The following is a 23,415-nucleotide window of genomic DNA, read 5'->3' as shown; positions in this document are numbered from 1 at the left end:
AACTGTTTTAGAATTTAGATTCTTAAGAGGTTTTATTGGCAAAAAAATGGGGGGGGGGGTTGTGGATAAGAACATTGGCAGAGAGGCAGGTAGAATAATTACAAACAATTGTGATAGTGTGTGAGAAACCCCATCTAGTTTCTCACACACTATCACAATTGTTTGTGATTATCCTGCCTGCCTCCCATCCCCCCCCCCACAGCATCCCCTTCCCCTTCATGCTGTTCCATGTCACCGTTTTATCACCCTTCCTATGTCTTCAAACACCACTTTCTCACCCTACCTTATCCACAGTACATCTCTGTTATTTTTGTGTTCCTGCCCTAAATAAATAATACATATATTAATGCAACACTGATATTGGACACGTTATGGCAGCGGTGCGCAAACTCCCCCCCCCCTTACCTGCTGCCCCCTCGGTCGCGCCCCCTCTCGCCTCTAATAATGCGTTAAATGACGCTGCAGGGTCAGGTGACGTCACATCAAGTGACCCGCGGCGTCATTTGACGTCACGTCTCCATGGTAACAGGCGTCATTTGACACCGTGTTGCCATGGAGACGCGTGGACAAGAAGCCGGTAAGTAAATTTACAGAGGCCTCGCGCTCTTAGCTCGGGGCCTCTGTAACCACCGCGCGGCCCGCACCCCCCCAATAAAGTCTCGCGGCCCCCAGTTTGCGCACCGCAGCATTATGGTACATATACATATTATATATATATATATATAACAATAACAAGAATGTTCAGGGCACTCAAAGGGAAAAAAAAAAAAAAAAGTGCGGCCAGGATTACCATCCAGCAACAAAAAATAGATAAATACCCAATATCAAAGAATCTGGAGCACTCACAAATTCAAAAAATACAATTTAATGAAGTAACACAGGCATCAGGGGGTAACCACAGAAAAAAGAAGCAACGTTTTGGACCTTACGGTCCTTTCTCAAGCCCCCCCCCCCCCCATATATATATAATCAGGTTGTGCAGAGACCCCACAAACAGTCTCTGTTCTCTGTTTACTTAGTTACTGAACATCACTAAAACAATACATACTTGTGCCTCTAGTTGACATTCATTGAGTGACATCATTTCTTCATATGTCATCTGGGAGAAAAGGGCTGCGTACTTGTGCAGGCGAAGACTTTTGAGCCAGGCAGGAACATCTGAAACAGCAAACATGACTCGGTGAGACTCCTCAGTGATCACAGCGCAGCATATATAATAACCTCTACACCAAGGGGGGGCAACTCCGGTCCTGCCACCAACAGGTCAGGTATTAGGGATATCCCTGCTTCAGCATAGGTGGCTCAATTCGTGGCTCAATCGTCGCCCGAGGTTTCTTACAAACCTGACAAAGTCATGAGTTACAGGCCCCTCAGGCAGGGAAGGGTTTAAACACAATATTACAGTGCAATGTGTGCAGGCTTATCAGAACCCCCCCCCAACCCACTAATATTACAGTGCAATGTGTGCAGGCTTATCAGAACCCCCCCCAATATTACAGTGCAATGTGTGCAGGCTTATCAGAACCCCCCCCCAACCCCCCAATATTACAGTGCAATGTGTGCAGGCTTATCAGAACCCCCCCCCCCCCAATATTACAGTGCAATGTGTGCAGACTTATCAGAACCCCCCCCCCCCCAATATTACAGTGCAATGTGTGCAGGCTTATCAGAACCCCCTCCCCCCCCCAATATTACAGTGCAATGTGAGCAGGCTTATCAGACCCCCCCCCCCCCCAATATTACAGTGCAATGTGTGCAGGCCTATCAGAAACCCCCCCTCCCCCAATATTACAGTGCAATGTGTGCAGGCTTATCAGAACCCCCCCCCCCCCCCAATATTACAGTGCAATGTGTGCAGGCTTATCAGAACCCCCCCCCCCCAATATTACAGTGCAATGTGTGCAGGCTTATCAGAACCCCCCCCCCCCCCAATATTACAGTGCAATGTGTGCAGGCTTATCAGAACCCCCCCCCCCCCCAATATTACAGTGCAATGTGTGCAGGCTTATCAGAACCCCCCCCCCGCCCCCCCAATATTACAGTGCAATGTGTGCAGGCTTATCAGACCCCCTCCCCCCCCCTAATATTACAGTGCAATGTGTGCAGGCTTATCAGCCCCGCCCCCATATTACAGTGCAATGTGTGCAGGCTTATCAGCCCCCCCCCCCCATATTACAGTGCAATGTGTGCAGGCTTATTAGAACCCCCCCTCCCCCCCAATATTACAGTGCAATGTGTGCAGGCTTATTAGAACCCCCCCTCCCCCCCAATATTACAGTGCAATGTGTGCAGGCTTATTAGAACCCCCCCTCCCCCCCAATATTACAGTGCAATGTGTGCAGGCTTATCAGAACCCCCCCATATTACAGTGCAATGTGTGCAGGCTTATTAGAACCCCCCCTCCCCCCCAATATTACAGTGCAATGTGTGCAGGCTTATTAGAACCCCCCCCCCTCCCCCCAATATTACAGTGCAATGTGTGCAGGCTTATCAGAACACCCCCCCCCATATTACAGTGCAATGTGTGCAGGCTTATCAGAACCCCCCCCCCCCCCATATTACAGTGCAATGTGTGCAGGCTTATTAGAACCCCCCCTCCCCCCCAATATTACAGTGCAATGTGAGCAAGCTTATCAGACCCCCTCCCCCCCCCCCCCAGTAAACACAATGAATGTATCAGAGCTGATGTTTCGCTGTTGTTTTGGTTTAGCTCATAGGTAGCTATAAATTATAATGTGTTAGTAGTACCGATTGAGGCACTAACTCAGTGGGTGCTCCCATGCAATTCTCCCCCAGTTCAACACTATCACTTTAATGAAGGACCCACATAGTCATTTTCTGTTTTTTTTAATTTAAAAATGCCTTCTCTCTGCTTCGCTGTTATTGAGAAAACAAAATGTTTAGCTTCCAAAGTGTTTGAAGTGTTCAATAAGAGCAGATGTACCGCAGGCCTTACTCCATTCCCTTTAATGGGCTTATTGCATGCAGTACAGTGCAGTACTACCAGGCATTGTGCAGTGACTGCTGAACTAGTGCCATGCAGGTTCCTTCCGTGTTGCTACTAGCGGAAGGATGGGAGTTCCTAATCAAGGTAATATAAAATGTCCCGGATGGTTAGTAGTAAACAGCAAATGTCAGCAAGTCCTCCGGCGGTACACAGTGCAGCACGGATCCTCCAAAACCCCCCTCCACATACTTGTGTGCTAAGTGCAGAATCTCCCAAGCTCCAGATACATGGCGGTGCCGGCTGGTAGCCCATTGACAATTCTTTATGCTATATTGATTTTTTTTTAACCTTGTGAGTTCATGATATGCCCTATTTTTATGATTAAATATTTGTATCAGGCTTTTATACAATGAAGAGTGGTTGCTCTTCCTTGTTGTTTTGCAGATTAACCTCAGGACCTGGTATGTCCATCATCAAGAAGCTGGCCCCAAGCCTTCAACATCTTTCCAATTTGTATCTGATTTTCCTATTGAGGACACAAAGTGTGTGTGTGTGTGTGTGTGTGTGTGTGTGTGTGTGTGTGTGTGTGTGTGCGTGCGTGCGTGCGTGTATATTTCTATTGACACATTATTTGTTAATTGATTGGTTGTTTTTCTTATTGCACTCACGTTACACTATCTCAGTGATTTTGTTTCTTATGTGCATTTGCGGAGAACCACTTATTGGTAATTTCAGTGATTTTTTTTATAGCATTTGCTCTTCCTTTAAGCCACCTTCACATTTAGATTGTTTAGCATTAGTTGCAACTTTTTGATATAGGTCTGATTTTTCATTTGGACATAGTCCCTATTTATTAGTTAACGCTGCTTTTTTTATGTCGCTCACACACTCACTCACTCTAATATCTAAAGTTGTCATTTTTAAGCACTTCAGAACCATTTCACGACAGTCCCAAGTATTATTTGCAATCAATATCTGACACAGGAATGTAATGGAACATTTCATAATAGTTTATGCTTTAGGGGATGAAATAAAATGAAAATGTAAAACAATGATAATAAAATTATTGAGCGTTTCCCAAACAGTGTCCCCACATCTGCTGTCAGAGTTCTCAGTCCCCTGTATTGTTGTTAATAAATCGTAGTTCTTACAAAATGTGTGCTCTTGGGGTGGAGACGGGGGTGTTAGATGCAAGTAAAAATGGCAGAGACGGAAGGGGAGCTTGGATAGAATTCCAATATGTGGCTCGGAGGATTGGGAATGTGTAAGTGTGTTTTTACACAACGCTACATGTTTACTATGAAGGACGGTATGATGTGTGAGAACCCAATCAGTCACCTTGAACCAGTCAGCTTATCTTCCTTTATTTTGAGAATCACACTTAGATTGCAAGCTTTTAAGGGCATATACCCAATTGTTTTTTTTGTATACATGAGGTCACAAGCACTCTTTTTGACACAATACATATGGTGTGGTGGATTTGGGTTCTGAGCTTACAGGGGCTGTGTATATGTATGTCAGGTACCCAATGTGCATGTACATTCAGGGCACAATGTGATGTACCCTGTTAATATTACTCACAAAATATCAAAGCATTATTATTTTCAGGAAATGGACAGTGAGAATGAACATGAACTCCTTCCTTACGTGAAGAATACTTGCAGAAAATAAATGCAGGGAAAAGTGCTACACCGCAGCTGGTCCTTCAAAAGCAATCTTAATAGGCTTTTATATTGAGAATGTATTGCATAGAATAGTCTAGGTAATCACAGTGGCCTTAATCATGCCTTCAAGAAAAGGTCCTACTGGTTGGGACTGTTAAAACGTGGTATTGCAAACACTCACTAATCTCAGTATGTGACTCCCTTCCAAAAAGGCTGCCAACCACAAGATGTCTGTTTAATGACACATACAGCTCAACCCCGTTATAACGCGATCCAATACAACACGAATCCACTTATAACGCGATGCAAGCGTGGCTCCCAATTTTTGTATCTATGAATACTTTACAACACGATTATTGGTATTTTAAATACTTTATTGTACAATGCATACAGATGTACATTATTATTAACGCGATCCGCTTATAACGCAATGTGATTCGGGGGTTGAGCTGTACTTGTTCATCTTGATTGGGGTCCTGGCTCTTTATTAATTAGAACAATCATTTTATATCCTATTCACCAACTTCATAAATGAGTAAATTAAGCAGTTTGGTGTGTTTGCCCACTTTACCAGTAGATGACTTAAAAAAAAAATTATAATGAAGTAGACAAATAGAATTTAAAAATGCAACTGTACCACATACAATGTTATCTACTTAAATTAAACGGATTAAAACAAGAATACAAGTGCAATGTCATTGTGGTTAGCGTCACACATGCTTTAATTGCATTGAGACAACAATTTGATAGAATGTCTTTGCATAACACACCAGTTTTAAGACTTGAAGACTAAAGACAATATATGCCATAAAAGAAACATTTAGGTATACAATTATTATACCTGCTTCTGCTAGCCGAGTTTCTCATACTAAAAAAAATTATATATATATGTATATATATATATAATAAAGCAAATAGCAAACTATATTTATATTGCTTATTTGAACCTGTTCTACTGTAAAACCGATGTAGTGTATGGCACAAATATGTACAATGTTGATGTAAGATGGACTACGCAATGAACTGTAACACAGCCATGAATGGAAGTTATACTTTCTCACCACATTCTAAAGAAATTCCCCAAAATGAACAAACTCCCAATGCATCTCTGTCTTTATAAACCCCAGTTGGTTAGTTGAGATTATTCTTTAAATGAAGAGCTTTAATAACTCCCGGTCACCATCTTTATCCTATGCTGACCTCGCGTTACCCACTTTCCGTCTGATTTGTTCCACTTCCCCGTCTCAACTTTCTGGACCAAAGCATTCTGTTGTGCGGGTTTGTTTTGAAACTGGAATGACATCCAGTACAATTGACAATTAGCAGACACCTGGTTTCACAAGTGTGTTATATGCAGCACCCAACAGCATAATCCTATCTCAACTTATTTTCTAAGTAGAAAACTTCAAGTTAATATCAATGAGCTAGAAGGTCCCATAACACATTTAAAAGTATTTCCCAATATAGTTGGGAGGCATTTTCAAATTTAGAGACACCTAAATAAATAACTAGATTAGCCGTTTCTCGGTTCAACACTTCAGATGTGGCGGTGTCTTACATGCATTATTCAAACAGAGAAATCTGCTATGATTAAACAAATATTGCATTACTGTTTAAGCAAGCTTCACGGAATGGCTATATAAGGCATATAACTAAGGCATGCTCAACCTCTTTGCCCCCTCTCCCAAAGGGCGGATTACGAAAAATGACAGAACCTTATTACTTCAAATGCATATGGCATTACAACATTTAAAAACATAGTATACCACAAGAGGCACACATATGCCACAAGTGGATCTCACTCATTAAGTTAATGCCCTCCAGGCCTGTAATTTATCCTGTGGCTTTCACGGATCCAGCCTGATCCGCTTGACAACCTCTCTCTGCCACGCACAGTCAACACCTCCTCATCTCACAGTCCGTAATCTCAAGAGACTATAACGTTACTGGAGAAAAGATCGACATGTACATTGTAAACCCTAATTGTATTTGTTATTGGGATAGATCAGATGTTTATTCCATCTTGTTATTATTTCCTCTTGGCAACAAAAGGTCCTGGAAAGCTTTAGACATTAAGCAGACACCACTAGAGTACAGATACACCACGAGAGTAATACGTTGATTGAACCCCAGAGTACATTACTTTAAAAACAAGTTTAACGTTTTGTGAGGCTAAATATCCAAGGTTAAAATAAGTTGGAATAACAGTATGTCTGTGGTTTTCATGGATTCAGTTTGATTCCATTGACAATCTATATCTGCCACAGGCAGTCAACACCTCCTCACAGTCCCCAATTCCAACAGACTGTAACCTTAGCTCAAAAGATCTACTTGTACTTGTTATTGGGATAGATCCGACGTTAATTACAATTCATCCTCCTAGCAAAAATTATCTGGACGTTAAGGAGAGGGATTCGGATGTTAAGGAGAGAAGACAAGTAGCACACTGGAGAAATACTTGGACTGAACCCTGAAGTGCTGTATATTGCTAAAAGGAAGTTACAAGTTTTAGAATAAGTTGGAAAAACAGTATGTATGTTGAATTTCAGCCTACACTAGAGTCCATGACCTTATCTAATGGCTCTAGACAAACACATGACCCACACAACTAATGGAAAAAGGCCCTTCCAATGACAAATGGCCAATGCATGCTCTTGCTTCTAGCAAACAAAATTGTTGAAAATGATTCACCGACTTAGATCTCTCCCGACCTTATGGAAGCTGTCACATATATAATGTAAATTGCTTTGATCACAACGTTTCCCTGATTTGTTCCTAAATCCTACAGGTTTGCTATCGAACGCTTCACATCATACGTCTAGATACTGTGCCACTCTACTTCCTATGTGGGCCAAGTTTCACTCACCTTTCATACCACTACCTTCGTCTTGGAATGTATTGCGTGCAGTAGACTGATCTTCTAAGTGTTCACTCCCACCACTTCCTGAAGAGGCTACACTGCTTTGTGGAGACAGAGGGGCGTGATCGGATGGGATGCCCTGGGATCCTCTGGCTCGTAAATCCTCATGAGACATCCATCCATGTCCTAGAGGCTGGTTTGGCACATTCATGGGTGGGGTAAGGGACACAGATCTTTTCAAAGGGCTGTGGTGGGTCTGGCCTGAGAGAACTGAAAAAAAGTAGAATTGAATGTTATTCTGACAGTCCTGCCACAGAGCAGAACCAAAACACGTCTATGACACTATGTAAAAACAGTAGGAAAAGGTATGTCACTAAACTAAGGCAATTTAGGAAATCGGAGGAAGTGTTTTCTCTTGCAATGGGAAAAGGTGATATTTCATCAAATGTGCCCTTTTCCATGAACTTTGTCAAGAACGGAGGAGTCAATGTTTCATTACTTTAGGGGTAGTTACAATTGCTTTTCAATGGAAAAGCTATTGACTCTATTGGGAAAAATACAAACAATGTTGAACAGATTATACCCCAAAACTGTTGGATTTGAGAAATGATGAATAAGGGTTAGCTCAGAGATTCCAAATCTTTTTTTAACTGCTCCTCTTCCCCCCTTCCCTTTCCTAAGCAGAGGTTGGGGTTAGGGTTAGGGTTAAGCATCTGCTATGCCTCTGGAACTCCCCACCCTTTTTTGGTGAGCAAACGGAAATGACAAAGGTTTAGGTCCCCCAAAAATACCATCTGATTATTATTAATTGGGTTTTTGATGCAAGAAAACGACTATTCTTCCCATCCTTCACTCTTTCATCCCCCTCTCTCCGTCACTTTATGCCAGCCTTTTTCTTTGCTACTTTCTTCCTATCCCAGTGTGTATATTCCTCCTGTCACACTGACTCCTAATGTCTTGTGGTCCCCCGCCCTAAGATTGAGAAACATGTTTTTAGCGGGTGAACTATAACAAAGAGATCTGAAGGGCTAGAATGAACAGAGATGAGGTTAATTCGGCCACTGACTCTAGAAGAAAAGGCAAGGCCTGTTACAAAACACTGGCAATCAACTGGTGTTCTCCACACCCACATACAGAGACCTTCTGCCCTTTGAAGAAGTCCCCCATAGTCCTCAAACTGGCAAAGGGAAAGGGTGATTTGTTTTGTTTAAGAATAAGATGAGCAGGGAGACGAGAAGAAAGTAAAATACAAGCCATGCATATAAAATACAAGAGATACAACGTAAGATGACTATTTTATTGAGGCAAGATTGAAATGTAGATGCAGGTGCTCTGACTGGCTTTTATTTTAGTTATCTTGTATTAAACATTGCCACGGGGCTGCTGAATTATACATAGAAAGTCCTAATTTGTCTGATTGTAAAATAACTTCAAAATGTATTTGCGTAAATTATTTAAATTTCGTATACAACAAAATAAAGGTTTTAAGGACTTGCATGTTACTTTGGCTTATCCTTACCCAAATGTACCAATAAGAATACGGTTACAAGGGTCATGTAGTTTGGTGTTTTCCTTTTAATACTTTTAAATAACTGCATCTACATGACAATATGGACGGTAAACAGTGGATGATTAAATGCTGCAAAGCAGATACAGATTTAGTGCACAAAATGTGTTTTACGGTTATGACCAAGTAAGCAGTGACACCCACACATGGTTCTACATAGCAAACTTGTCCAAATGTGCCCTTTTTCAGCCGAAAAAAATACAGCAGCTGAATTAGAGTTTGCAAGTGGTCCGCCAGACATTAAGTCAATAGGCTTAGTCAATGCTAATTTCAGTGTTGCTATTTTGCGAAATGCTCTAAAAATGACAGACTATAAATAGGGCACACATGCGATGTGTGTGTGCATTTGGGAGGGCACTCAGGGTAGGGGAGAGAGAGAGTGTTATACATACAGTAGACAGTAATCTGCTGAGGAACCACACTCCTAAAACGTATATTAAATAATTTATGTCTAAGATTGGCAAAAAAAAAAGGCAGATTTTGCCAACTCCATCATTTTCCAGGTCAGGAGGACAAACTCAACACCACCAGTATGGTAAAGGTCCCCCCCCCCCCCCCCCCCAAAAAAAGAATAGATGTGATTTACAGAGTGGCCATCCATGCCAAACCAAGCACGCATTGTTAATATTAATGTGAGTGAGAGTGGAGAGACTGAATTTTCTTTTCTGAATGTGGACAGGCCTCAATCTCTGGGTCTACGTGAGCACTAGCAGAACAACCTGTGAGGGAAGAGTCAGAGTCAGAAACGTCCCCAGCAAAATGTGCAACTACACGGACAGGAAGTGGCAGGAGGAACATGGATATTAAACCTTGTTCTAGACCTTTGATTTGGATGGAGATGGAGGGAAAAGGGAATGTAAGGGGAGGGATTGAGGCAGAGATGGAGACTGTAGATGATGATCATGGTGTTGATAGTGTACATGGTGGACAATCTCCACACGTAGGAGTGGGAAGCGACTCTGATGGTGATATGGTCCTTAGTTTAACACCAAGTGTTAGTGGGATTGCTGGTGGTATCAGTGAAGGTGATGAAAATCAGAATGATAGTAGTCAATCACTTTGTGAGCAGCGGGCAAAGAAAAAACAAAGCCCACCACCAACATCTTCATTTGTGTCAGCTTCAGAAACAGCACACGCTGTTGGGCAATAGCACCCAATACCACGTTATCTGTCAGTGCATGGCCCTGGTAGTGGCACGGGGGCGTTGGTGGCAGGGAGGCAAGAGAGTCAGCAACAGAAAATGTTACACAACAGAAAACTGTCGAGGCGGAGTAGTATGATGATGCCGAAGAATCGGATTGTTAATAGTGGCAGCACTGTCAGGGGCAACAGGGATGGCTTAAGCAAGACCGCTTCTTCTAGAATGCTACTTTGGCCAGCAAGCCGCAAGTACATCTAAGACTTTGTCGGGACAGCCGGTCTCAGTGTTTCTTCAATTCCTCTAAATCCAGAGTTGGCAAAGAAATGAGAAGGCCACAAGCAGTAGCACAGTTGTAAGGAGGGATGACTCAATTCTGGTGGTGATCAATGTCATCTTCATGTAATTAGTGGTAATATTGATAATGATGAAGAATATACCATGGAAGCTGCTACAAAGAGTAGGTAGAATAGGTGCCGGGTAAAGGAACCTCTGGCATGATTAGAAAAAGAAGTGGTGGACCAATTATGTTTTATAATCCAATACAGCAACCACTGTTAGCAAAGCTTTTGATAGGGTTCGCTTTTATCATTGCTCACACAATAGAGCCAATAGAGCCCTTGTGCAGAATAGCAAATTGACCAAAATACTTGCAGGTGATATGCTGTCCTTTAGCTTCTGGAAGACAAGGGCTTTAGGGGTCTCCTAAAATATGTATAGCCCAGCTGGAGAATACCCATTAGGGCATATTTTTTTAACTAAGGCTGTTCCAGAACCGTACAAAGAGGTAGTTGAAGTGGTGGGCTGGGCTCTTGACCCCTCACACAGTAGGAGGGTATACCCCACAACAAACATGTGGACTAGTGGATATGGCAGAGAAGACAACATGACTGTTACCACTCATTGGGTGTGCTGTCCTTCCTTTTGCCAAAGGAGATGGTATGTTGTAGGTGGTTGCAGCTGAGAATTAGGGAGTCAAGGCAGCACTTACAACAGCATGGTTTTGACCATAAGTAGATGTTATTCTTTTGAAATTAGAGGTGGTTTTGAGCCTTGTCTTTCTCCGAAGGGCCCGGAGGTTGGACTAGTGGCAGGAGATGCAACCTCGTGGCAGCATTACATCAGGGCAACTTCAATCACGTTAACTGCTATGCCAATGTACTCAACTTGATAGTTAACCATGTCTTAGACCAGTGAGACTAGGTGCAGAAATTTGCGTCTCAAAATATCTGTGGCAACTTTAGCCCCTTCTACACAACTTGTAATACTATCTGTCTCCTGCCCGATGCCGATGAGCAGCACAAACCAGTGAATAACTACATCATTGAGAACTCCAAGCTTGTAGAGGGGGCATACTTGTTTCCCAACCAGTGGCATCTGATGAGAGAGCTGTGTGACCTACGGAGGTTGTTTAAGGAGGCCACAGCTCTGCTTAAATCAGCAGTGACTATACTGGTATCAGCCAGGTTATTCCTACAATATTCCTACTACTACTACTACTACATAGGAACCTTCTCTTCGCATGCAGCATCAGTGTGAGGCTAATGATAATGCTGAATTGGTGAGGCTGGTGGTGGGTGCTATGCTCAACTGCCCGAGACATGATCCCTGTGTAGTATCTGCAAATGTAAGATTGATCATATTTTCGCCAAAACAGCCAGCGACCACCACTCCCAACATCAGTGTCCACTTGCCAACGGTCGTATACACGGGGAATGGGAATTTGAGCGTGGCTGAAGCAACTGATACGGAAAGTCCACATCTGGTATTGAGAGTGATGGAGCCTGGCTGAGCTCACATGATCACCAGTGCCATCTGTACTAGTGCTAACCAACACTGGTGTCTGTCCAGCCCCTAGGCCCTACACATTACAACCTGAGACTTGGCGGCAAACATTTTCTAAATGGGCCACACAATAATATCTACTCTAAGGGATTGGGTGAGGAGGGGACAGGAGTAGGAACTCATGAGATGAGGAAATTGACACATTTGCCTGTGTCGTTCATACACATGTGGGATGATACCTCAACATGTGGTTTTCCAGGTTGGTGTCTCTTCTCTCTGTCACGCCCTCACCCTCACTGACTGTTTTCTTACATAATAGGCACTACATTGTAAACAATACCCAGAGGTAAGGCTTTTATTGTCTCTCACTCTCCCATTCCGACACTGGCTCGAACAATGACGAGGTTGAGGAGTAAACCTCCATCAATGTCTGCAGTGCTTCCCCCTTCTCACGCTGGGCTTAGGGGGAAAAGTGGGAAGATGCGCTCCCCCGTTCCTGCTGTGGGGACACTAGTACTACTACTGGTGGCTGTGGTTTGGGCCTACCAGGACTGCTTCCTTTTTAATCACATTGCAAGAATGCTGCCCCTTTGGCACGGTTTGCCTTCCTCCCTGTCCTCTCTTGTCTCCTCGCCCTCCTCTCCTTTCCTATCTCTCTCCTCCATAGTAACACATTTTTTTAATGACAATATAAAAATTAACTAAATTATAGACACAGAGAAAATAAAACTATAACATTTATAACAATCTGTAAAATGAAACAAACAACTACACGAAGACCGAAAAGTAAAAAAACACATGTAAACTTACGTAACTATGTAACTAAAACTATAACTTCTAACAACCATGAACCACAAACTAAAACAACCACTAAAGTTTTAAAAAACTTTTTATATATATTTTTTTTCTTTCTCTCAGCTTCACTCTGTCACCAACACTCAAACTCACAATCAAAACTCAATACACTCGGTCAAAAACGAACACGCAATATCAATACAAGTACAATCACGTTAAGTATTAATTCACTAACACTTAAAGCAGCAGTTCAAGCAATATCTTACATGTGTTTTTTTTTAATAAATCAGTTCTGTACTATGAGAAAATGCTTGTAACATTTAAAAAAAAAATGTTTTAACGACATTTTTTAATGTTTCTAATGTAGGAAGCATTTCCACAGTGACAGCCCCCTTCCCCTTCTGATAGGCTCTGGCTCTTGAGCCCCGCCCTCTCTCTAGCAGTGCACCAATTGAATCTAGTAACTGCCCAGTCAATCATATTCAAGGACTACATTACCCAGAATGCTGTGCAAGAACAGAATGAAATAACCCGGAGCACGCGATTGGATTACAGGAAAACAGATCGATCTGCAGTTTAGCTAATCACTTGTCAGTGTGCAGATTGTATTGATGGACCTATTGCATGGGAAAAAAAATATATATTTTTTAAAACTGCAGCTTTAATACACAGTTAGTCTAACACTGACACTGAATCACACCACTAGACTGCCTGAACCACTCTCTCTCGTCTTGCCATCCTGCTTGTGTCTTCACCAACATCCAGGATTCAGAAGCAAAAGTAACAGCTCACATAACCCCTTACATACAGTGCGCCCGTTTTTTGTGAAATTTTGCACACTTCCGGTTCTCCATAACGTACTTATATGCTGCCATTTTGTTTGCTGTCTGTCTTTGCTGTAAGATTCCCACTAAGCAATTTAATTATGTTATTAGCCTTTAAAATCTTGGCGAAACGTTTTGCAAGCAATCGAATAAACAAATACAAAATCAAAAGGCGCTACATTTTTTTCAACAGCCTTCAGGATAGTTGCACACATTTCTAGTTCTACGATCCACACAATTGAAGCCCTTGTCTTCTAAGCCTTGTTTCTGAAAGGGATCTGCCGGGGCTTTACGGCTACGCTTATAGAGCCGGCGACGCGACGGTGACGGCAGCCTGCGGTTGCCGGAAAAATCTAATTGAGATGACTTCCAGTGATCGCGACCAAGCCGTCGCGCCGTCACGTTGCACTTACTATAAGCGCACCCGACGGCGGCCATGCATTTGTTTTGACGCGATGTCGTGTCGCCGGCACTATAAGCGCAGCCGTAGGAATGTAAAGCCATTGACTACACTGTGTAAGAAGGTGATTTCATCTGGGATGGCAGGAAAATATTGTGGAAATTGGGGATCCTGCTCAAGGCTACGCAGACAAGAACATGCGTATGAAGGCGAGGGCATTTACTATCCTGACTGCACGTTTGCAACAAGGAAGTTGACAGGTACTGAAGCTGCTCTTATCGTGAACAGGTTTTCAAGACCAATTTTTATGGAGTTGTATCTTCTCAGAAGAAAACACCAAATGGTCAGATCAAAAGTTCCCAAAGCAGAGGTCAGCACAGCAGCTGGCCTGTCAAAACGACTGCTCGGTCTAATTTGAGGTAGCCCCAGCTATCAACCTTGGTCCACTGTAGCTAAACTGGTATATTAGGTAAAATTGGTGGCAAAGATCCACCAAGCACTCAACAAAAGAGAAGAAATTAGGTCACCCATGCCCACAGGGAATAATTTAACCCAAACACCTATTCTTTCTTTTTACTACTGCATAATAGGAGACAAAACAGATAGCTACAGCAGGGGCTGTATTTGTACTACTCGAAATATAATGTGAAAAAAAAGAGAAAGTGCTAATATCGCTAATGCTGATCAAAATTAGGTGTAACTTACACTCTAAAAGTTATATAAATAATTCTTATAATAATAAGGAGGCTGCCAGAAATAAATGATTAATCAAATCTTCTTTCACTCGGAATATAATAATGCATTTTTAACCTGTAATCAATATTCTCTGCTAAATCAATAAACTGTCACGCCAACAAAAAGGCAAAAACGGACAAATAAGAATGTGTATTGCTGTGTGCAGAAACATCAGCAATCCACCGAGTTACCACATGGGACTTCAGGCATAAAGGTACTTTGCGGTAAATGGAACCAGAGCGGAAGAGAAGGGCCAGGCTCCCGGAAAATGCTTTAAAAACCCAAGTGGCTACTCATTAGGAGAAGTGTAATTACACTTCCATTATTCAGCAGGTATTCTATCATTGCTGCGTGTTGCTTAGCACTTTCACTGCTTACATACAATACAGGCAGTCCTCAGTTATCTGACACAATGCGTTACTCAAAATGGCGTTGGATAGCGAAACGTCTTAAAGCGAAACACGTTTTCCCATAGGAACACTGTTTAAATGAAAGGTTCCATTCCTGAAGGCATTTTTAACACTAAAATATACCTAATATTTTATGCAGGCAATAAGATACGCAGCACACACATAAATTATATAGTGCATATACTGTATTATATATATATAATATAACATAAATTATAATAATATAATATATTATATAGTATAATATAATATTATATAATATATATTATATACACATAAACAACTTTGCAAAGAGTTCTAAGAGCGTTGGATAAGCCGTTTTGGCGTTGTAAAAATGAACATAGGTATGCATTGCATAGCGTTAGATAAGCCATTCGTTGTAAAGCGAAGCGCTGTAAAACGAGGACTACCTGTACTGGCAGATTTCAGCTTCTATGCAGCGAAGGTAGAAGCATGTCAGCAAAATCAATATTATGAGTGGTAAGACTTCACTGTAACAATGTATCTGAAGCTAAAGTAATTGCAGTAATACTCCTCATGCAGGATTTGCTGAGGTCTCTGAGAGTATTACTACAATTACTTGGAGTGACAGTTGAATGGAGTCACTCTAACTAACCGTAGAATGGAAAGTTAGAAAGTAGCCAACACTTGGTGGTCAGTTACTCGTGCCCCTTATCCTTCATCCTGAGAGGAGACACCATGGACCCATAAACCATGTAATAAAGGGAATCACTGAATAACGATCTATTTCTAGCCCGCATCTGAGCTTAGTGAAACTCCTCTATTGATTGAAACACAGCACTATGTAGCAGACTTTCCCGGCACCATGAGCCATGCATCAGAGTCTCGCGGCTGCAAAACGGAAGCCAAGCGGACTTTTCTGCATCTGCAAATCTGCTCCAGGTTTTGCAGTCAGGCGACTTTGATAAACAACCCCCATTGAATCTCTTCCTTAATGAGTTCTCAGACTATTCTATGCCCCTACATGAGAGATATAAGGAGCTGAAACTGATTATTGATGCAATTACCCCTCTTTAATGATCAGCGTTTGTCTTTCATTAGATCACTCTTTCCAATTATCACTGTGATGACATCCCTTCCATGAATTCCTGCAGAATCATGAAATGCTATGCTAGTGAAGTGCATTTTTCCTCCCTGAAGAACCAAATAATACCAAGGTCCCTGTGGGAATTGGAGGGCTCATTTTTTTTTTTTTTTTTTTTTTTTTTTTTTTTTTTTTTTTTTTTTTTTATATGTTCATCATTCGTTTTTTTTATTTCAAACATTTTTATTGTTTTCTGACAGGGGTACATTCACATCACATGGTTGTTTATAGACAGTAAACTTAATTAACATATACATTTAAAAGTGAACAACCCGAAGCATCTCAAGGTTGATTGATCGAGAAGAGGCGATCTGCCCCTAGTATTTTGTAACCTCCTATGCATTTAGATTCTACTATGTAGATCCCGTCCGGGAGAATTAACAGTTTTAGGAGGATCTTAGATCAAACCCCTTATATTAGTACTGTAAAGGATAGGCAGAGAGAGAGAGGGGGAGAAGAGAGAAGAACAGAAGAAGGGGGGAGAGAGGGGATAGGAACGGGGAGAGCTAAGGGAAGGGGTGTAGTTGTCCTCCCCTCCACCTTGTCAAAAGACCCTGAGTAGACATGAACTCCCCCTTAGAGGGGTTAGTGGTCTAATGCAGAGTCCAACTGAAGCATCCATATCTCATTTTTAATCTCTTTAATTATAAGGCCACTGTGCCCAAACTTTCTCATATTGTACTATATTCTGTTTCAGGAGCGCCGATAGGTATTCCATAAGCTTGACCTCGCTTACCTTGCGAAGGACCATTTGCTTAGAAGGGGGTTTAATCTTTTTCCAATTAGCTGCTATTGAGCAGCGAGCCGCAGTCAGAATGAACGAGGCCAGTTTTTTAAGAGGGACAGAGATATCTTCGATGGGTTTCGCGAGTAGGCATATCAGCGGGTCCATCCGGACCTCAACTCCTACCGTCTCCTCAACCAATGAGCATATCATATTCCAGAAAGTCTGGATCTTTGGGCATGTCCACCATATATGCACCAGATCTCCTCTCTGGCCGCACCCCCTCCAACAGAGGTCAGACAGGCCAGGGAAGATCCGGCTCAGCCTACTCGGGATTAAGTACCATTGAAATAGAATCTTATATATATTTTCCTTAGTAGTAGTGCAAATAGAAGTTTTGGCTGCTGCTTCCCAAATATCCTCCCATTCATCTCTGTCTATAACAAGATTGAGGTCTTCAGCCCATTTCAACATATAATTGTGGTTGACGGGACTCCTGGACCGTGCTAGCCCTGCGTAAATCTCTGAGATCAGACCCTTCCGGTATGTGCCCACCATACACATCTTTTCAAAAGACGTTGGACCTTCAAATTTGGATGTTTGGGAAATTGTTAGGAGAAAGTGTCTGATCTGAAGATAACCATAAAGTGGGAGTTTCATGGGGAGGCATTTCTCCTGTAAATCAAGTAACGGAATAAGAGTCCCTTTGTCTATTAGATCTCTTGCTGATTTGATGTTAGCCAAACTAAATGCTTTAAGGTTCCCTGGGACACAACCCGGAGGGAATTCAGGGTTACCAAAAATGGGAGTGAGTATGGAGGGGGAAGACGTCAGTTTATATTTATTTCTTGTTTTTGTCCAAATTTTCCACGTGCATCTCATTGCTCCCAGGCCTGTTCTGTCCGATATTATCTTCTCTCCCCCTCCGGACCAAAGTATTGCCCCGAGTGAGAGGGGAGCGACACAGGAGGACTCAATTTCCAACCAGCCGCAAGACACTGGATTGTTGTTCCAAACTATCGCTTGTTTTAGGTGGGTCGCTTGATAATAATTAATTATATCTGGTACTCCCAGACCTCCACATTCCCGTGGTGCCAACATTACCGATCTAGCCACTCGCGGCTTTTTGTCCTTCCAGATGAATTGGAAAATACTATTTTGAATGCTTTTGAGGTCTGCCAGCGGAACACAGACCGGGAGGGTCTGGAAGACGTACAGTAGCCTGGGAAGGATGTTCATCTTAACAGATGTCACTCTTCCGAGCCATGAAATGTGGTACTTGTTCCAGCACTGTAGGTTTTTTTTAATTTCTGTAAATAAGGGGGGGAAATTATATTTAAATAAGGCAGCATAAGAATTTGCGATTCTGATCCCTAGGTATTTAATGTTGTTAGGGCTCCATTTATAACTAAAATTAATTTGCAATAGTTTTACCTCGGGGGCGAGAAGTGATAGGTTCAGGGCTTCAGATTTATCGCTGTTAATTTTATACCCTGATACCCGACCAAATTTTTCCAGCTGTGACTGGAGGTTAGGCAGAGTCGTCATTGGGGACGACAATGACAAAATGATATCATCTGCAAAAAGAGATATCTTGTATTCTCGCGCTCCAATAACAATCCCTTTTATATCATCGTCATTTCTAATTGTGGCCGCGAGTGGTTCAATCGACAATGCAAACAGAAGTGGGGACAAGGGACAACCCTGCCTTGTACCATTCGTAATTTTTATGGGACTTGAGTCTCCTCCCGGGAGTTTTTTGAGTGTAGGGTTTGTTAAACATGCATCATTTTCAGTAGCACAGGAAACCTTTTATGAACTTTGAAGCATCATTTCTGTTGTTCATAATATACATGCCAAGTTGTCTGTAGCTCTGCCATACAAAGCAGCTAATTCCTCATAAAACACTGCTGAAGTCAGCACATTGCTTTATTATGTTTTTACCAGGGAGCGTCCCACTGCATGTAGTCCTAACAAGCATTTAAAACAGACCTGTACATCAAGATTTGGTTCACATCCATGAACGCTTCATCATGGCAAAACATATGTATCACTACATTGTGACTAGATTGTAAGCTCTTCGGGGCAGGGACACATTTCCTAAATGTTACTTTTATGTCTGAAGCGCTTCTTCCCATTATGTGTTATTTGTATTATTTGGTATCTATATGATTGTCACGTGTATTACAGCTGTGAAGCGCTACGTACACTAATGGCACTATATATATATAAATACATACATACATATGTACATACATACATACATACATACATACATACATACATACATACATACATACATACATACATACATAGCATCTCAATAGGTGCAGAACACATTTGATAAACTCTGGAAAACACAAATCTAAGAACATCGGGAAAGAAAATGCCTTTTTAAACAAAACCTGTCGCTTGCCTCACAGAATTGTAACCGCTATGAAGATCAGTCCAACTTAAATATAATTACGTGCATATACACACAGCCAAAGTGTGTAACCAAAAATACTTCAAAATGAACGTGTGAGTGTGCAGTTTTCCAAACCACCACTTTAAAAAAGAATGACTGTATTATTTGCTTGCTGTAATGTCTTTATCTAAGAGCATAAACCAGCTATAATGACTGCTTACGCCACTATAGGAGCCATTCTATATTCATGTATTGCAGTTAAATAAACCTGCAAAGGGCTTTGGTCAGATAGTCACAATAGTGACACATTCCAGAGATCTCAGCCTATTCTAGGAGGCAAGACACATTTTGTTGCCATTAATACATGCTGTGGTTGGCATTCGCTGCAGAGCTGGCTTATATATCCAGACACTCACATGGGGCATCATAGCTTTTATTTGTATGTTTTTCACCGACAGAACGGATCCTTTCTCTGGCACGTGCAATGCATGGCTGAGCGATATGTAATAGGTAATCAAAGCAGATGGGGGGTAACAGTAAACAGTGTTTTTGCAGTGATCAACTCAGATAATAATAGCCGCACTGCATACATTTAAAGCAGCCATCCCACCCGCTAGGAAACACTGGTAACAAAACCGGTACGTTTCTCTGGAGCTGGGGCTGCTAGCTTAGCTCCCAGGGACCCACCAGTGCAAATCCGATATATATATATATATATTTAAAAAAATGATAATTAAAAAAAGATTACATTTGGCAGGATTGCTGCCCTGGGAGAAGCGGTTTGGTCTGTGGAACGCAAAACACACGGCGTATTCCACACCCGCGCTGGCTGGGTTTGTAAATTCACAGCTAGACACCTGCTGGGAATACTTGATGGCAGAATCTGATCTAGAGCCGCTATACTAAATCATCTGAATATAAATATATATATATATATATATAAATATATGCATATTGTGCAGCTGCTTGCTCAGTGAAGTCTTTATTATCTGTGCCTTATTATTCACTCTCTCCCTTTCTATTATACTACAATCATATCTGACATTGGTATGGTTAGTAGGTTAAATGTAGGTTATTGACACCGTTTCTAAACAAGTTGTTCTGTTTAACTATTGATGGCATTAAAATGAACTTAACGAGATACTTGGAACAAAATGCGAATAAAATGGTACCAAAGAGAATAGAAACTCGCTGATTTTTACACCACAAGTAAATAAGTGAAGCCTTTTTTTTCTTTAAAAGCAGCGAGCCGCCCTGTTTCACATTGACTTATTTTGTAATTTTCCCCCAGATGTCCGGAGAACCCTGCAGCTCTGTCTGGACACCGAATGGCCTCCTGGTCAGTGGTCAGTGGTCACTGTTTTCTATTGGTGACTCCGTGGCCATATTTCTAGGGGTGTTTTTGTGTCAAACCTGGCACAAAACAAACTACAAATAAATTGGTAACAGGGGGGATCCCCAAACATTGAGGGACCATGCATGCGCTTCAGGGGACCCCCGTTACATAAAAAAAAAAACCTGGGGAATGCTGTTTTAAGGATGGTTGCATTGATAAGTTCAAATAAAACAACCAATAAATATAAAATACGCTTTGCCCACTACATGGAACTGCCCCCCCCCCCCCCCTTTAACTGCTAATGGAATTTTTTGGTTAAGGAACCATATAATTATATTATGAAATTCTACGAAATCCTAACCCTCTCTAACAGCGCCTCTGAGATCAGATGTATTGGGGAACTCCAACCCTCTCTAATAGTGTCTGTGAGATCAGATGCATTGTAAGGAACCCCAACCCTCTCTAATAGCGTGTCTGAGATCAGATGCATTTTAAGGAATCCCAACCCTCTCTAATAGCGCGTCTGAGATCAGATGCATTGTAAGGAACCCCAACCCTCTCTAATAGCGTGTCTGAGATCAGATGCATTGTAAGGATCCCCAACCCTCTCTAATAGCGCGTCTGAGATCAGATGCATTGTAAGGAACCCCGACCCTCTCTAATAGCGCGTCTGAGATCAGATGCATTGTAAGGAACCCCAACTCTCTCTAATAGCGCGCCTGAGATCAGATGCATTGTAAGGAACCCCAACCCTCTCTAATAGCGCGTCTGAGATCAGATGCATTGTAAGGAACCCCAACTCTCTCTAATAGCGCGTCTGAGATCAGATGCATTATAAATTCTCCTGTATTTGGTACAATTTTCAAATGACCTGAAAATTGCAGGGAACCCTGTAAAGATACCCGGGGAACCCATGGGTTCCTAGGAACTCCTCTTGTAAAACACTGCTCTAGAAAAAGAACAAAGGAAACAAAGAGGAATTAACAATTTACCTATATACAGTGTTATTGTTATCATCTAAGACAGCGATTCCCAACAGGGGGGTCAGGAAACCCTATGGGTTCGTGAGGTGTCTCCAAGGGGTTCACCAACAACAAAAATGTAATGGCGAATCTCAGGCAGTATAGTGGGTTCCTGAGCCAGTGAAGGGATTGTTCACTTAGCCAGACCCCAAACGGCACCTTAGAGTGGGTATTATAGCTGCCAATTACAGTATAATGCCTTCCATCCACAACTGCAAGGCATTGTGGGGCGTGACTTTGGAAGCTCCCGCAGTGAGTGACAGTTATACCACCCATGCTGTCTGCAGACATCGAGGGGCAGTTTGGGGTCCTATGCGTGTTTTCCCCCCACCAGCTCAGGACACTATACTGCCTGTGATCAGTCACACAGTTTTGTTAGCGCTAGTCTGATGACTAGGTAATCAGATTTTTTATTATTATGGGTTTGGGGAACAAATATTTTCTAGCAGGGGTTGGTGCACAATGTAAAAAAAAAAATTGGGGAACCGCTGACCTAAGAGATTAGATAAAGACTGTAAACATTACAAACAGATTACAGATAAATATTGTTTTGTATAGCATCTACAGTTAGAAAATAATTTTAAAAAAAATGGAAACGCAAATAGCTATTAAACAAGTTGCTGTCTTTATATCACTTTGGCGCTACGACTGACTGCCTTCCTAAAAGGGAACTGTGCTGGGCGGCGAGTCAATAAAATCAGCAAATAAATAGTAGTTACAAATTCCGTATAAGATCAAACCAATCAACCAAAGCCAAAAGGGGAGAAATCGCTCAAACAATTCAAACACTGCCATCTAGAGCAGGGGTGTGTAAGCTGGGGGGCGCACGGTGAGCGGGTGCGGCAAGCTTCCCCAAGGGCCCCGCGCTCTCCTCCAAAGCATTTAAATTAAATGCCGGGGGACCGCGCGAGGCGTCTGGAACGCACTGACCTCAACTCAGGCGGCCTCGGCGAAGCGTCGCCATGGCATCGCGGTGTCAGATGATGCAGCGGGGTCACGTGACTTCACATGACCCTGTGGCGTCATTTGGCGCTCTGGAGAACGTAGGGGGGGGGGGGGGCGCGAGCCCTGGGGCAGAGCAGGCAAGGGGGGGGATGGCACAGGGTATATTTGTGCATCCCAGAGCTAGAGAACAGTACACTATTCCAGGCTCTGTAATTAATTCTACGCTTGAAAAGATATATCTAAATTTGGTGCCAAAGAGTAGTTTACTTTTCAGTTAGCGAGGTGGTACAATAGCATTAAAGCTTCACTCGCACTTAATGGGAAACGTTATTTACGATACATCCCCCGCCTTTCTTTTCATCAGCATACAGTTTACTGAATTTGAAAGCTACTTTCGTTGCCGGATCAAAGAGAAATGAATCATTTGGGAACAGCCCCAAATGCAACATAAAGGATGGCCGTGTATGACTACATCCAACTGTCTATAGCAGGAGCGGCCAACGCCAGTCCTCAAAGGCCACCAACAGGTCAGTTTGTAAGGATATTCCTGCTTCAGCACAGGCGGCTCAATCAGTCCCTGCTTCAGCACAGGTGGCTCAATCGAAGGCAATCTAACCCTCAGCAAAATATGGAACTTGCTGTAATGAGGGAACCCCCCCCTCCCACGTGTTGGAATGACAAAGAGTACAGTTAACAGGCGGCAGCTTTGATTCATACTATTTTAATACTGCGCGGAGAAACGCCTTCCCTC

At 42.3% G+C, this 23,415-nt stretch overlaps 1 protein-coding gene across 3 annotated transcripts in view; it reads right to left on the bottom strand.

Annotated features, from left to right (window-relative positions):
* Positions 1-23,415, bottom strand: part of SAMD4A (sterile alpha motif domain containing 4A) — a 147,496-nt gene that overhangs the window by 35,103 nt on the left and 88,978 nt on the right. For 2 of the 3 annotated variants that reach the window (XM_075615144.1, XM_075615143.1), the window contains exons 4-5: positions 7,478-7,741; positions 1,049-1,158 (exon numbers count right to left, since the gene is read on the bottom strand). In XM_075615144.1, the coding sequence (XP_075471259.1) occupies positions 1,049-1,158; positions 7,478-7,741 (374 nt within the window). The remainder of the gene's footprint in view (positions 1-1,048; positions 1,159-7,477; positions 7,742-23,415) is intronic. The other variant, XM_075615145.1, reaches the window with a different exon arrangement.

The sequence above is a fragment of the Ascaphus truei genome, chromosome 9, assembly GCF_040206685.1.
Source record: "Ascaphus truei isolate aAscTru1 chromosome 9, aAscTru1.hap1, whole genome shotgun sequence".
Taxonomy (NCBI): Eukaryota; Metazoa; Chordata; class Amphibia; order Anura; family Ascaphidae; genus Ascaphus; species Ascaphus truei.
This window is presented reverse-complemented; position numbering and strand designations above follow the sequence as displayed.